The sequence below is a fragment of the Silene latifolia genome, chromosome 11 (genome assembly GCF_048544455.1).
Source record: "Silene latifolia isolate original U9 population chromosome 11, ASM4854445v1, whole genome shotgun sequence".
Lineage (NCBI taxonomy): Eukaryota > Viridiplantae > Streptophyta > Magnoliopsida > Caryophyllales > Caryophyllaceae > Silene > Silene latifolia.
Window position 1 is genome coordinate 8,730,585 of NC_133536.1, and position 15,982 is coordinate 8,746,566.

Below are 15,982 nucleotides of genomic sequence, written 5' to 3' on the forward strand. Positions count from 1 at the left end.
AAGACGGTTATCTGGAATAGGAGGGAGTATAATTTACGCTTTTTTGATAGTAAATAAACTAATTCGGGTGAGTAGCGAGTATTGGGTATAGGTACAAACGTACAGTGGTGGAGCCAAGAGAGACTAGCTGGGCCATCGCTCTGGGTAGACAAAAATTTTGTAGTTTTTAGTTAAATTTTTCGAATTTTTTTCGAGTGTACCTTATAAAATTTCTCATTTACCCCCTCCTAAAATTTTTCGTCCTTCTTAAGTTCAAATCCTGACTTCGACACTAACTGGGTAGGAAATAATTGTAAACTTATTCCTCTTTGTTTATCTTAATAATCGTGTATGAAGCGATTGTAAACTATTCAGCAGGACGAAGGGAGTATTTCACTAACTTTTCTTTTGCTTCTAGTGAATTTCCATTTTTACCCCTAGTAATTTATTTCTTTTTATTTACCTCTTTAGCCATCTTGTCGATCTAACCTTTTGCCATGCCCTAGGTAACTATATCATCAGTCGAATGTACTATATCTATGGATGTTTTCTTGCTGTTTTGGTAACTAAATTGACATGAAAGTTCTGACGCAGGCCACATTGTTTCATTTATTTGGAGCATGAGACATTGTTTTTAATGTACTCTTGAGCATATTCTCAAGTTTTGTACGATTTATATAGCCATATAGGTATGGTCCAATTTTGAATATATGTCTTGGGAATTTTACTTGATTTGTACGTTTAATATTTTATGATGGACTAATAAAAAGAGTTAGTCCAATTATTTTTGTGAATTGTTAATTCATTACTGTATTTGCTAAATAAAGTTTTATCGAGTGCCTTATAAAATTTAATTTGAGTATGTCATTCTTAGGTGATTAATCTGATATACGTCGTTCAGGCTTATATACTCAAGACTTTACTTAGTACGCACCAAAGATAGCAACTACACATTCCTTTATGATGAAAAAAAAGTTAGATCACATGCTGTTTACATTAACATTATTTTAGATGGACTAAACTTTAGGGAGTAATAAAAATAGTTAATTTGATCATCCCTGTGAATCGTCACATATTTGCTAAGAAAGTTTGATGGCATGTCTTATAGATTTTGAGCTTGTCATTATTCTCGGATGGTTGATCTGATATACGTGGTTTGCATACTATCATATGGAGTATTATAGAGACTTTACTTAGTGTACACTAAAGGTAGCGATTGTGTGTTCCTTCATGAACAAAAAAAAGTTCGATCGCATGTTTTCATTAGTTTATGAGTTAGATTAATAAAGTGATAGGTCAAACAGACAAGACACGTGTCTTATGCATCAATGGTTAACTATTATCTCGATCAATATTGCATAAACAACTGTTATTTTTCGATTATTTCCTAAAATAAGACAATAATATATTGGATTATTTAATGAGAATACTCCAAACTATTGGGGTGCTTCTCAAAATACTCCAAACTCTATTTTAACTAGCAATATAACCAACTTTTACACCCATTCTCTTTTATTAAAACAGGTGGACTGGTTACCTGCTAACCCGGTTTCTTTGTCTTTAACCTTTTCTTGTTCTATTCTAATATTCTTTATTATTTAATTACCATAAATCTTCTCACTCTTCTCCAAAACACCATTAATACTCTCCAAAACTCTATTTATTTTGTGTATAAAGGATGCGCAGACCAATAATTCAAACATTGCCCCATGAAGAATAAATCTTTCCACAAATAAAATTAGATCATTATAAGAGTACGACCTTCTTATTCATCAACTTTAATATAGTACATTAGTACCAAGGTTAACAACTACTGATGAATCAGCTTTTGGAATTTCCAAAATTCATCTCATTCATTTGCCCAAAATCTCGAAACCCTCTTCAATTCACTCATAAACAAATCGCCAAAGATCAAATTTCAGCAAGAGTGCAAGACAATCAATCCATCTCTTATGTTACTAGTAGGACTCAATGATTTTGTATACTCCGTATTAAAATCATAAGGGCATTAGCAATAGATGAACCCATTTTGAGGTTTGTCAAGTGCCAAATCATCAAAAATACAAACCTTTCTACAACAAACCTCTTGTCAACAATAGATAAATCTTTTCAAGGTTCATAAGGTGGCCCACACATATTATTCCTCCTTTCACACTCTCTTTCTACAAACCCGTATACTACCTAGTAACCATTCCCAACAACAAACCTCAACACCCATGCCTAGCAATAGGAGGTTTGTTGACAAACCTGAAAAATAGAGGACATGTCATCGCACAAACCCGTTGACAAACCTCTATTGCTAGTGCCCTAAGGGTGAGTCAATTTGAACTCCCACAAAGTATAATTAAAAACGATTGCTTCTTGATAAATTTGATAAACATGTAATTACAAAATCACACAATTGTAATAATTGAGTTTATTAAATACGAGGTATATTGCATAGAATGAAAGAAGATATTACCCGTGGAGTGATGTAGCAATAAAAATCAGAGGACATTGCACAAAACTAGAGTAAATGTAATTAAAACAAGGTTTTACCAAAAAATTTAAAAAAATAAAAATTTAATGGGCTGATAAATGGAGAGGGAGAGCTATTTCTATTTCATCCCTGGTATTATCTGGGTTGTACTAATGCAGGTTTGCGGGAGTGTAATCAGGTATGGGCAGGGGCGAAGCCAGGATTTTAAGTTTGGGGTAGCGAAAATATGAAATGGATTGTTATATGGAAAAAGGAAAGTTGTGAAAAAAAATGTGTTACATACTGTATAGAAATTCAAAATACAAACGCTTTAACAAATGAGTGCTCCGGACTAACTTAATATTCTCATTTTATAATTTAACAACTTATGATAGTATACAAAAAAAAGGCTTAACCATTACTCTCTCTGTCCCAGTGAATAGTTTACACTTACTCTATTTTGTGAGAGTTAAATAAAGCAAGTGTAAACTATTGACTATTGACTGAGACCGAGGGTGTACTATGTAATTACTTAAAATTCATGTTATGAACTGACCAATTATCTTCATTTTATTTTCCATACAATTATGATAAAATTATCAGGTAAAATAGAAACACAAAGTCCGAATGCATAAATATAATCACAAATTCTCATTGAAGACATGACATATCCGTCACAAGCTTGTGACGGATACCATTTTACCTCACAATGTACCCACTTTTTCTCTCTCTGCAACACTATTCATGTGGTCCCCTTTCTCCACTAACCCATTTTGTTACCATTTTATCTCACAAAATATCCGTCACAAATGGTAACCCGTCACAAGGGAGACCAATTGAAATATAATGGACATCAAAAATTTGAAAATTTGAAATAAATAACTCATCAAAGGAACTAGGAAGAGAAGCTAAATATTGAATAATTATTGTAGCGTGGGAGCTTAATTTATACGGAGTAATTTATTTCGGATTCCTTCACACCATTTAAAGATCATCTAATGATTTAAAGATCATTTAATGATATGAAAACAAGGATAAAAAATTTGTGAATTATGTAGATAACGGGATTCGAACCCTTCTCTACTGGATAATCTAACACATCTCTTACCGCTGGAACACACAAGCTTTCATGCATACAATAGGCGCCGTGTTTTATTTATTCATTACAGTCATATTTGGGGTAGCAGCTTAAATACGCAAACAATATTTTTTTTTCATTGGGGTAGCGGTTGCTACCCTTTGCTACTCATTGGATTCGCCCCTGGGTATGGGTGGTGGTGAATGCGGGTTAAAAGGGAAGAGGCCAGGAAAATAGGGAAGAGGTTAAAAGGGAAGTTGAGGGTGAAGAATTAATAAAGGGAGATGAAGCTTTTAAATTATTATAATGGCGGAGGAAAAAATCTAGGGAAAAAAATTGCAGGTTAAAAGAGAAGAGGCCAGGAAGATGAAGATGGGTTATAAAATGTGGGACCTATGCTACTTTTTACCTGCTATTATAGGTTAGTAAATGACCAATTCTATTAAAAGAGAAGGATGGTAAAAGTTGGGTATATTGGTAGTTAAAATACAGTTTGGAGTATTTTGAGAAGTACTCCAATAGTTTGGAGTATTCCCATTAAATAACCCTAATATATTTTGTTGTTACAATTTTTTGTTAAAAAGATAACACAATAAATTCACACCATGCATGTATGATGTATATACATCTCCCCCAACCAACCCAAGTAAAGATATGCATGCATGATAAACATGAATAAGTTTGCGTAAAATATATAAACATTGGACCAAACAAAAGTCCCCAACCTAAATAGCAATCAATAATCACTACAAATAAGTAATACTTTAAAACCTTTAGATTTAGATAACCAATAGTATCCAAAAACACACAAAGAAAGCAACCCAAATTAAAATTGCAAAATTAAACACAAACAAAATACACCAATCAAGTTAGAAAGCTTTGATGATACAAACTTTTGTCTGTGGTTGAACCCACTTAAAAAACCTTCAATACCATCTCTTGCTTCTTTTACTTTGTCCCACCCTAAAAACATACAAAAGCATCAAACAAAACTTAACCTCCCCACATATATCACGTCGCCCTTCTCTTACAAGCTTTCCTATCATGGCATTTTTGCAATTAAGACTTTATTCAAGGACAATCAAACCAACCTATATTTGTTTAAAGGACAATTATCGACGCGTCTTTGAGTTTTGTATGGGACGGTTTATGTATTCTGTGTATTGCAAATTTACAATGAGTTTAATTTGCATTATCTATTACGCGGTTATGTTTGACAAAAAATATGAATGACAGTGTTATACTAGCTAGTTCGTTTTATCTTTATTTTCCCTCTTATTTCCTGAGAACTAAAGTCAACTAACTGGGCTAATAATTCAACTAACTGAATGAAGCTGTGTTGAACTGGAGTTGAAGTGAAACTTAATTTATGAAGAGATGAGTTGAACTGAATACAACTATATTAGACTGAGATGAACTGAAAATAAGGCAAAAAAACAAAAACAGGGCCTAAGTTATACCCCGTATTTCATAATTCAAGTACGGTCATATGACTACCAAAATTAAAGACAATCAACACTTAAATTTTAAAAAACAACTGAATATTTTTAAATCGGTTTATCATTCAATTCAATTTATCTCGATTAATTAGATAATTTTTCAAAAAATTAAGCTAAATAAATACTCATTAGCCAAATTAAACCTACAATCTCATCATCTAACTTTCAAGCCTATCTAATTATGAAAATTAACAACTCTAAAAATTATGAAAATATTTTCTTAATTTTATTTTATCTTAATGTAGGGTTCATGACTTCATGCTAAGTGGACTTTGCATATTGTATAACCAAGTTGAAAACTTTAACCAACTTTATACACATTTCCTAACTTTCTCACACACCCACTTACACAAACACAAACCATATCACTTTATTTCCACTTCCTCTCTCTAAAATCAATGCAATGTTACAACACTCCATACTTTAGTGTTCAATTACTAGTAGTTTTTACTAGTGTAGAAGAAAAAAAATGCTTCTTATTATTACTACTAAAATTGCACATAATCTTTGCTTTAATTCCCTATTTCAAGCTATCAAATTTAAGGGTGGTAGTTTAAAAAATTAACTAAATTTTAATAAAGGTGAAAACTTTTTGGTTTTTACCTTAAGATCTTGATTACCCATCTTTTGTTTTCTTGTTTATGTTCAATTCCTCCAATTTTAAGTTTTTTATTAGTAATTTTTAGTTGTTGTTGGTTATGGAGTTTATGGTAAAAGATTGGATTTTTATCCATTTTTAGAGGTTTTAGTCTTTTAGATTGTTGGGTTGTGTTAGAATTGAGAAATATTTAGTGGGTATTGTTTGTTTTTTAGTATTTTCTTAGATAAATTTCAACATTTTTCACTGTTTCATGTTACCTATGGTGTGAATTCTTGAAGGTAAGAAAATAATTCACCAAAAAAACTTTAAAAAAATACAAAAATTTGATTTTTTTTGGTGGGTTTAGCTTAAATTATATAGTTTTTGGTGGAATTATTGGGTTGCTGATTAAGTGTTTGAGGAATTGTCTCTGAGAAACAAAAAGGGTGATTTTGTGAAAAGGAGTTGGGAAATTTTGGTGTGATTAAATGATGGCAATGTCCTGCAAGGATGGTAAAGGAGTTATGGATAATGGAAAGTATGTGAGGTATACACCTGAGCAGGTTGAAGCCCTTGAGAGGCTTTATCATGAATGCCCTAAACCGAGTTCCCTTCGTCGTCAGCAGCTCATTCGGGAATGCCCTATTCTCTCTAATATTGAGCCTAAGCAAATTAAAGTCTGGTTTCAGAACAGAAGGTATACATACTCTTGTCATGAATCCAATAATAATACTCCCTCCGTCCCAATCATTTGTATTAATATATGTGTGTGGGTTTTTTTACTATGAAATTATATGTTCTTCATGTGTGTTGTGATAAATTATACTCCCTCCGTCCCAATCTTTTGTTTATTTTGATTAAAATACCCCTTACAAAGTATTCAAAAGGTAAACAAATGAATAAGACGGAGGGAGTAACCGAGTAAGTAGTACTATCATATTATTATGGTACTGCTAGATAATGCATTTGTGAAATTTGTTGGGTGGGGAAACTTCACAGAATGCTGATATAATTCTATTTAAATTTGATATTTTGTCAATTTTTTGTCGAAGCGAGCGAGTGCCCCCTTCCTGCCCCCTCTCGCTCCACCACTGCTTAGGCCAAAATGTGGAATGCCCATGTGGTGAAATGTCTGTTTGGTGAGATGGAGTTGAAGGATATGTTAATCTTGTTAATGTTTGACAAGGGTATATTGTTTATGGTTTGGTATGAGACAGATGTAGGGAGAAACAGAGAAAAGAGGCTTCCCGGCTACAAGCTGTGAATAGGAAGCTAACTGCAATGAACAAGCTTTTAATGGAGGAGAATGATAGATTGCAAAAGCAAGTTTCCCATCTTGTTTATGAGAATGGCTACTTTCGCCAACAGACTCAAAAAGTATGCCTTTTTCTTATGATGAAGTTTGGTGTTAATTCCGATTACTACTGATTAAAGTTCGATACTACCTTGGTTTCACCTTAATTTTCCGGTTTGATTTACGCTATCTCGGAGACGATAATACGACAATATATTAACCATATGCTGGTTTGTTTTGTATGTTGGTTGTTTTTGGTGTTAGGCTGGGATTGCTAGTAAAGACACAAGTTGTGAATCAGTGGTGACGAGTGGTCAACACCAATTGATAACACAACATCCTCCAAGAGATGCTAGTCCTGCAGGGTAAGTGGGGGAATAATTTGATTGTTGTGTCATTTTCAAAAGACATTGGTTTATGTGAACTTTGTTGGGGTGTGGCTGACGAGTTTGTGCTTTTTTTTTGTTCTCTTTCTTTTACTATCTTTCCCAGACTTTTGTCCATTGCAGAAGAAACTTTAGCAGAGTTTCTTTCAAAGGCTACTGGAACTGCTGTTGAGTGGGTCCAAATGCCTGGAATGAAGGTACTTAATTGCCCTTTTGATTTTACTAATTAATAATTAATTAACTTATTGTAGTTAATTACCCTCTGCTAATGGACTTAATTCTTTGTTATACTCGTGCCTGACACGATAATTAAAGATATCATTATTGAAATTAAGGGTATGACTTGAATTTGGTACACGACCCTTACCAATCACTATGAAGCAATTACAAAAAGAGAAGCCTGCATGACAATATAGAGAAAGAGACTCTCTTTGGAGCATTTTGTATTATGTATTTATTGGTACTTATATGTGGTGCACGTCTGCCCGAGTTTGAGCAACATATGTCAAAACACGTGCCTTTAAATGGTTACAGAGACTATATTGAAATGCTGGAGTTCTGTTGTAGATTTTTTGACTGGCAATAATGATGGAGTACCTTCCTAATCTGTCTGTTAATTTGTGTAGCCTGGTCCGGATTCCATTGGAATCGTTGCTATTTCTCATGGTTGCACTGGAGTGGCAGCACGAGCCTGCGGCCTGGTGGGTCTTGAACCTACCCGGGTACGTGTCTACTGCCTTCAGAGCTTCATTTCTTGTTTTTTTTTTTTTTTTTTTTTTTTTTTGCTTTTTATTCGAACTAGAATTCGAACTAGAATGACCTCTAAATTATCTGGCAGGTAGCGGAAATCCTCAAGGATCGGCCATCGTGGTTTCGCGATTGCCGAGCTGTGGATGTGCTTAACGTGCTGCCCACTGCAAATGGTGGAACCATTGAGCTGCTTTACATGCAGGTTAGCTTGATGATTTGACGATGTGAGTTTTGAAATTGTTTATTTTGATGGCTACTAATTTGTGTTGATTTTGTTGTCATCTTATTCGTTTTGTAGCTCTATGCCCCAACAACATTGGCACCTGCCCGTGATTTCTGGTTGCTCAGATATACTTCTGTTATGGAAGATGGTAGTTTGGTGGTAAGTAGTCTCTTGTGGTATATTTGTCATTAAAGTGACCTAATATGGTTGTTTCTGCTAACTCCTATGGGTTTATGAATATGAATTAAGACTCAACTATTTTGTAATGTTTTCCATGCATAGGTGTGTGAACGATCACTTAACAATACTCAGAATGGTCCAAGCATGCCTGGTGTGCAGAACTTTGTTAGAGCAGAGATGCTACCAAGTGGGTATCTTATAAGGCCTTGTGAAGGAGGTGGTTCAATAATACACATTGTTGACCATATGGATCTTGAGGTAGAAGATATACATCTCTGAATTATTGATGATGATGATGATTCTACTTAATTCCGATGTTTACTGATTGGTCATATCATGCCTTATACAGCCTTGGAGCGTGCCAGAGGTTCTGCGTCCCTTGTATGAATCGTCAACTGTAGTAGCCCAGAAAACAACATTGGCGGTAAGTTCTCAAATCATGAATTAACGCGGCCGACAACATCCAATTAATAACATTACCTTAGTGCCTCAGAGGCTCCTGTAAATGACGTGGTCAAGGGGTTGGATGTACGCAGCCTCACCTAAGTGTGTTACTAAGACAGCTAACATAAATATGTTGGTTTTCCGATGACTAATAATGGCAATTGCGTCGAAAATGGTATCAAATGATTGTTTCAAGATAAAATACTTGCAACCAGTCTTGTGCGCCATTTTGCTTTATTTCGTCATAATCTCGAACTAAAGAATAGCGTGTTAGTGGCTCCATTGGAAGTGGAAACAAAAAAAATGAAGTCTTCGTTGTTCATAGCAATAGGAGAAGTCGTCATTTTTCGATTGGAAGTGGAAACAAAACAAATGAAGTCTTCGTTGTTCATAGCAATAAGAGAAATCTGGAGCTGAGTTTTCTTATGGCTCCCGTATTGGTTTCATTCAGGCCCTGCGACAATTGAGACAGATTGCTCAGGAAATTTCCCAGCCAACAGTGACCAACTGGGGTAGGCGTCCTGCTGCTCTGCGCGCTCTAAGCCAGAGGTTGAGCAGGTAGGTTTATGCTTTAGTTTCGCCATCACTGTGAGTTTATTCTTTGGTTGATTTCTTACTATCTGGATCTGATAATGTCATTAACCAGGGGTTTTAATGAGGCACTGAATGGGTTTAGTGATGAAGGATGGACAATGATTGGAAATGATGGCGTCGATGATGTCACTGTTCTTGTGAACTCATCACCCGACAAACTGATGACCCTAAACCTTACATATGCTAATGGATTTCCAACTGTGAGCAATACTGTTCTGTGTGCTAAAGCATCTATGCTTTTACAGGTAATTTCAATTTTGTTGGGAATGAAGTTATTGAAATTGTTACTAGACATGCTTTTATAATCTCTCTAGTCTCTCCCCACTCCCTCCTTTAAAAAGTTTGGTCAATTATAACAGTAATCTACAGTATCAACTCTTTGAAAGCTTGGATCTTTGTCAATTAGGAGCCTTTCTATTTGGTTCATAGTTTGCATTCCTTCTCGCTGAATGTTGTCCTATCTGGATTGAAGTGTCTGAAGCCAACTGTTTGCGATTTCTGATGCAATGTGTGTTTGTATGCTCTCGTTGAATCTAAATGGTCAAAACATCAAAGTATCGTGGTTGGACTCCACTGACACTGTTTACGATTTTCGACGCTGTGTGTATTTGGATGTTCTTATCCAGCTTAGATTATCAAAACTTCCAAGTACCTAGAGTGGAATCCACTGACAGTGTTTTGTATATAAGAAGTTGGTAGACAATTGTGTCTACTCGCTCAACTGTGGACAGCTGTATACATAGGTGAAGTTCTTGCTGTTCCGAAGAGTCATAACAGGATGGATATGGTTTATTAATCTTATGCTCATGGGCTGAGTGTCGGGATATAAAACTAAATTTCTAGATGTTTAGTTACATTAAGAGGAATATGAAGATGATTTTTGTGACCGTGTTCCTAGTGCCTAGTCGTAGTAGCATTACTCACCGAAGAAGGACCAAAGCAAATGAACTTACTGAAAAATTATTTAGATACGAAGATGAGAAGGTATCAAAGCAACAAAGGGAGTAAATAATACGGAGTATTAATGAAAAATTATTTACGTCGTTTGAGAACATAAAAGTTGTTTTCTTTCAATTTAGAGATGCATTTCCTGTGATTTTTCTCCCATAAATGTTTTTTTCCCTTTCCTGTTGTCGCTTCACATACAGTCGTGTCTATTCTAATTGTAAGTGGGATAATTTTTTTCTTGGACTACTTGTGACGGCCGAGTGATAAAGCTTCAACTTTATTATAGATTTATTGATACTTTCGTACCACAATAAAAATAATGTCTATTCTCTATTAAGGTTGGCACTAATTTACTCTCTTCATCTGCAGAATGTCCCCCCTGCTGTGCTTCTTAGGTTCCTGAGGGAACACAGATCAGAATGGGCCGACAACAATATTGATACATACTTAGCCGCTGCAACAAAAATTAGTCCCTGTAGCCTTCCTGGAACACGTGTTGGAGGCTTTGGTAATCAAGTTATTCTTCCATTGGCTCATACCATCGAGCACGAAGAGGTAACTATGTAATTTACATTTTGTATCTGTAAATGCTTACATTTTCATCTTTGATTTTTACACTTTCCTTGTCATTAGCTCTTGGAGGTCATTAAACTGGAAGGCGTGGTCAGCTGCCATGAAGATGCTATGATGCCACGAGACATGTTCTTGCTACAAGTATGTGCAATTGTTCTATTACACTTTCTCTTTAGCGCTAACATTTCATATTTGTTTCTTTGAAAATTTCACAAATATGGTTGCCCATCAATTCCTGTCATCTGGTTTCGTATCTATATATTATATTAATTTAATCTTTCCTTTTGTGTTTCTTTGTTTTCCAAGGGTATACCCTTGGGTGCTCTCTTATGGAATTTATCCTATCCCATCACTTTCTTGAGCTCAAAGAGCATAAATAGGAGTATCAAATAGATGTTTTGCCATGTTACAAAATGAATGTGATGAATTATTTCCTTATTCTTGCCTCTCCAACCCGTACTTGATTGTGAGAGTTGGACTTGGGTTCGTGTCAAATAGATGTCGTGCCACTTTTGAAACTAGTGTGATGAATTATTGACTTAACCTTGCCACTTCAGAGCGTTGGGCGTGCACATTTTTAAAGTTCTCGTTTTTAGCTGAATATTAAAGCTCAAATTTTTGTGGTTTTCACAAGCCTTGGTCCCAAAAATAAATTGGGTTATCTAATAAGAAGAATCACAAGTGACCATGACTTAGCAAATCAAGTTAAAGGTTAAAGCTAGCTTCAACACAGCGATATGCTCCATTCGCAATTTGGTGAAATTTAAATCTGATAGATTCTTGATTCGGACATATAAATTTGTGAATATTCAAACTTTTTTTGGTGTACGATCTGCTTCATTGTATTGTGATGTTGGAAGAAAATTAATACTTTTTCAGTTGAGCTTGAAGTAGACAGTAGTAATACTGATCCTGTAAATATAATTATCAAACTGAACCTTGATTTTTGATGTAAATTAGCTGGTTTGTGGGATCCATCCCAGTATGAAGTGTCAGGTAGATTGCATGAATTGTCTGGGATAAAACTAAGGGAACATCATTCAAGTCAAGTGTGATTTCATTCTTACCACAAAATTCCTCCTTTGGTTATCTTATCAAATTCTTATATTATTACTACTTCATCATGTTGCATTCGTTGATGACAGTTCTTCAGAGAGACAGTAAAATATACTACATATTTGACATTTTTAAGGAATTTTGTATCATCGTCATTATGTATCTCATTTTGGCTAATTATTATGAGCCTGTCAAGGACATTATTTGATAACTTTGAAAAATAAACTTCTACTACAGCTGTGCAGTGGAATGGATGAGAATGCTGTTGGCACATGTTCAGAGCTTGTATTTGCACCTATAGATGCATCCTTTGCTGATGATGCTCCGCTTCTGCCTTCTGGTTTTCGCATCATCCCCCTTGATTCTTCTAAGGTTTCCCTTTAAGACCTATCTGATTTGATACAATTGTAGGGATGTCAGTGGGTCGGATCGGAATCCATATCAGTCTGTTGGATCCATGAGGTTCAACCTAGGTTGAGATACGATCCTGATTGGCAGGATAAAAAATCCTACAATCCAGCTCTGGATCCATTAGTCTAGGGTTCAACAGATCCGGCATGGATCCTAGAAAGTTTGTCTATTTGTGCAATTTTCTAATCTCAAAGATGAGATGCGGACCCTGGTCCGTTTCCCGTGAATGGATTCTTATCCGACCCATCAGTGTTGCATATGGGTCTGCAGTGTCTGGTCCAGCAGATCCTTTGCCATCCCTATCCGTGTCAGCTTTGATGGCTCATATGTGCTCTCTCTCTTTTGCTGGTGTGTGTTGAATTAAATCAGGAGGCCTCTAGCCCAAACCGGACGTTGGATCTTGCTTCTGCTCTTGAAGTTGGGACATCTGTAAGTAAATCGGCTGCAGACAATTCTGGTTCAGGTGGTAATGTGAGATCCGTGATGACTATAGCGTTCCAATTTGCCTTTGAAAGTCATCTGCAAGACAATGTGGCTTCTATGGCTCGGCAGTATGTCAGAAGCATTATATCTTCAGTTCAGAGGGTGGCTTTGGCTCTCTCTCCTCATATGGGCTCTCAAGCTGGACTTAGATCACCTCTTGGCAATCCTGAAGCCCTCACTTTAGCTTGTTGGATCTGCCAGAGTTACAGGTGTGCCTTTAGTTTGCTCTATATTTGTATGCACAAAAAACTCGCATTTGCACTATGTTGATAGCTAGTTCTTGTGCTGTAACACTGAGAGGAGATCCCTGTTGCTATGAAGTTAACTTGCAAATCCAACAGTAACCTACTAGTAAAAGACATGCGAAAAAACTGTAGATATAAGAAGAAAGCCCTTCTATTACCTTATGAGACCTTCCCTAAGGCCGTAAACATAATTGGTACGGGACATTGTACTGAGCTTTCTCTAGCCAGCTCTGGTATATGACATTGTACGTTTTTACATTAACATTCTGTAAAACTACTCATTAGGAAATAAATACCTCTACCATTAACTGTGGTGGACTGGTGGTTACTAAAATGTCTCTTAATTAGTAATCAAGTCAATAATACTCCGTATGTTAAACTGACTGACTTGCGACATTATGAACGGCATAAGTTAACCAACTTAATATAATTCTTCCTGTTTTGAGGATTTTGCACAACAGACTTTGTATTTTCTATACCTGGATAAGATCGTGTGTGTCGAACGCGTTAGCCCGCCATAGGCTAAAGCCTTTGACGGACTGGTCAGTGGGGTAATGTCGTTCCAAGCTGTGTTACCTCGACTCTTCGACACGGTGTCGTGTCTGACTCGTGTCGGATACGGCTATTTGGTCTAAATTGAATTGTCGTAGTGTCGTGTCGGACACGCGACACTGCAGGTAAGTAAAGTGTGAGAGTAACATATGTTCCAAGGGTTATACTTCATGTCTTCATCTTTGCCAGTTCTGGTTTCGGGCTGAACTTAATCCAAAGTGATTGTGAAGTACAATCTAAGTAATACAAACGATACATTTCTAGTTAATTTTCAAATTCAGAAATGTACACTTTCCGTAAAATTTTCAGCAAATGCTATTTTTCCAGATGCTCCTTACTTTCGATGCTGAGCAGGTTTTTCTTTTGATTCGCAGATGCTTCTTAGGCGGAGAGCTACTCAAATCAGCTGGCGGTGGTGGTGATGCTGTGCTGAAGAGTCTTTGGAGTCACTCAGATGCTATCATGTGTTGTTCCTTGAAGGTAATCTTATTTGGCTCTCTTCCTTTTTCCATCATTTGTATACTCGGCGGTGGATACATTTGTTTGTTTGCTTTCAAAATGGTGGCAGCCGAGTTGGGCTTCATCGACCAGCTCAGAATATTACCGATCGCAGATCACCTCACATTATTACCGATCATAGATCACCTAGGGTTGTTGGTTCCGGTTTGGCTAGGACAGGGTTGCATAGATTATTGGTTTGCCTTCAGGCCGTGTTGGTTATGTTTCATTAAATTTTCTGGTTTTACTATGTCGGGTTTCAAGCAGTTTGGGGTGGGTCACATTTTGCTTAATCTAGCTTCAGAGTGCAACATGTTACAATTATATGATACTCCCTCCGTCCCACTGATTTTTGCTTACCTTTGATTAAAATACTCCTCGCAGAATATAAAAGGTAAACAAATGACTCAGACAAAGGGGGTATTTCTTATCTGTTACTCTATCCGTTCCACTTTTGTTTGCGTTTGACAAGGTCGGCTCCTAGAAAAATGGGGTAATTCCTAAGAATTTGAGGGAGTATCATATGTTCCCTGGGACACTGGGAGTTATTGCATCGCAATTATTTTATTTTTTGTAAGAAAAAAATTCTAGTGAAGGTAGGTGATATAAGGAAATTTGTTCTTTTTGGTGCTCTTCCGTTAATATCAATTACTTAAGCGGGTTGTAAACTCTTACAGGCTGTACCAGTTTTCACCTTTGCGAATCAGGCAGGTCTAGACATGCTCGAAACAACCTTGGTTGCCCTGCAAGACATCACACTAGAGAAGATTCTCGATGACCATGGCCGAAAGACTCTTTGCTCTGAGTTTCCACATATTCTACAACAGGTCCTAAACCCCAACCACTTGCTCTAATGAATCAATTTCATCATAATATACTTGTTTTTTTTTTCTTGCTAAAAATAGATGTTTTCTTACAATTTCAGGGTTTTGCTTGTCTTCAAGGCGGGATCTGCCTATCGAGCATGGGACGTCCAATTTCATACGAAAGGGCAGTGGCTTGGAAGGTTCTAAACGAGGAAGAAAACGCTCATTGCATTTGCTTTATGTTTATCAACTGGTCTTTCGTTTGATAGCCTGCCCTAGTAACTCGAGTCTAGACGGGTTGAAGTTAAGTAGTAGTAAATCAGGCTATAAAAATACTTTAATGTCCCCTTTGCAAACTATCTATTATGCAAGTTTCAGCTAGGCAGACTCGGACCTGGAACTGCTTTCCCCGTTGTTTATCTGGTTACCCTAATTATGGCTTGACAGATGCAGCAAACTGTGGCTTTGTGTTTTAATATGATGCAATCTAGACGTTGGTGTTGGTTGCGCTGATGTTCTCATCGACCATTTCAGACCAGGGGTTGGTCTTTGCATTATGAAATTGCATATGCAGGTTTCCATGTTACAGACGAGGTGTGCTACCGATTAGGGAGTTACATGGGCTGGATTATGTGTCCATCCCCTGAATTGGTTCGTAGGAATACTTCTATTCACATCAGGTGAGACTGCCGAGTAGTGTCGTCTTGGATGTGAAATTCGGGTTTAGGTTCCCCAATATCAATACGCAAAAGCTCTCCATTAGTCCGGTCTGGTTAAAGGTATGGGGTGAGAAGGGAGAGAATGCAAGAGGGAGGAACAAAATTAGGTAAAGTAGATGCTTTGACAAGACCGTCTCATTAGAAGGATTATCGTAGTCTCGTAGATACTCGTATAATTAAGCGGGTCTATCAAATGTTGGATACTTGGATACCACACTCCCTAATT

General features: G+C 36.5%; 1 protein-coding gene across 1 annotated transcript; it reads left to right on the forward strand.

Moving 5' to 3' along the window:
• The first annotated feature begins 4,234 nt into the window (after positions 1-4,234).
• On the forward strand, positions 4,235-15,550 carry LOC141610932 (homeobox-leucine zipper protein ATHB-15-like). The gene is made up of 18 exons (XM_074429244.1): positions 4,235-6,291; positions 6,812-6,971; positions 7,153-7,253; positions 7,381-7,471; positions 7,901-7,996; positions 8,113-8,226; positions 8,323-8,406; positions 8,530-8,685; positions 8,777-8,851; positions 9,323-9,429; positions 9,518-9,710; positions 10,783-10,968; positions 11,047-11,127; positions 12,280-12,414; positions 12,823-13,145; positions 14,108-14,213; positions 14,909-15,058; positions 15,157-15,550. Exons 1-18 carry the CDS (start codon positions 6,083-6,085, stop codon positions 15,301-15,303), a joined length of 2,514 nt encoding a protein of 837 aa, XP_074285345.1. The 5' UTR covers positions 4,235-6,082; the 3' UTR covers positions 15,304-15,550.
• Positions 15,551-15,982: the final 432 nt, after the last annotated feature.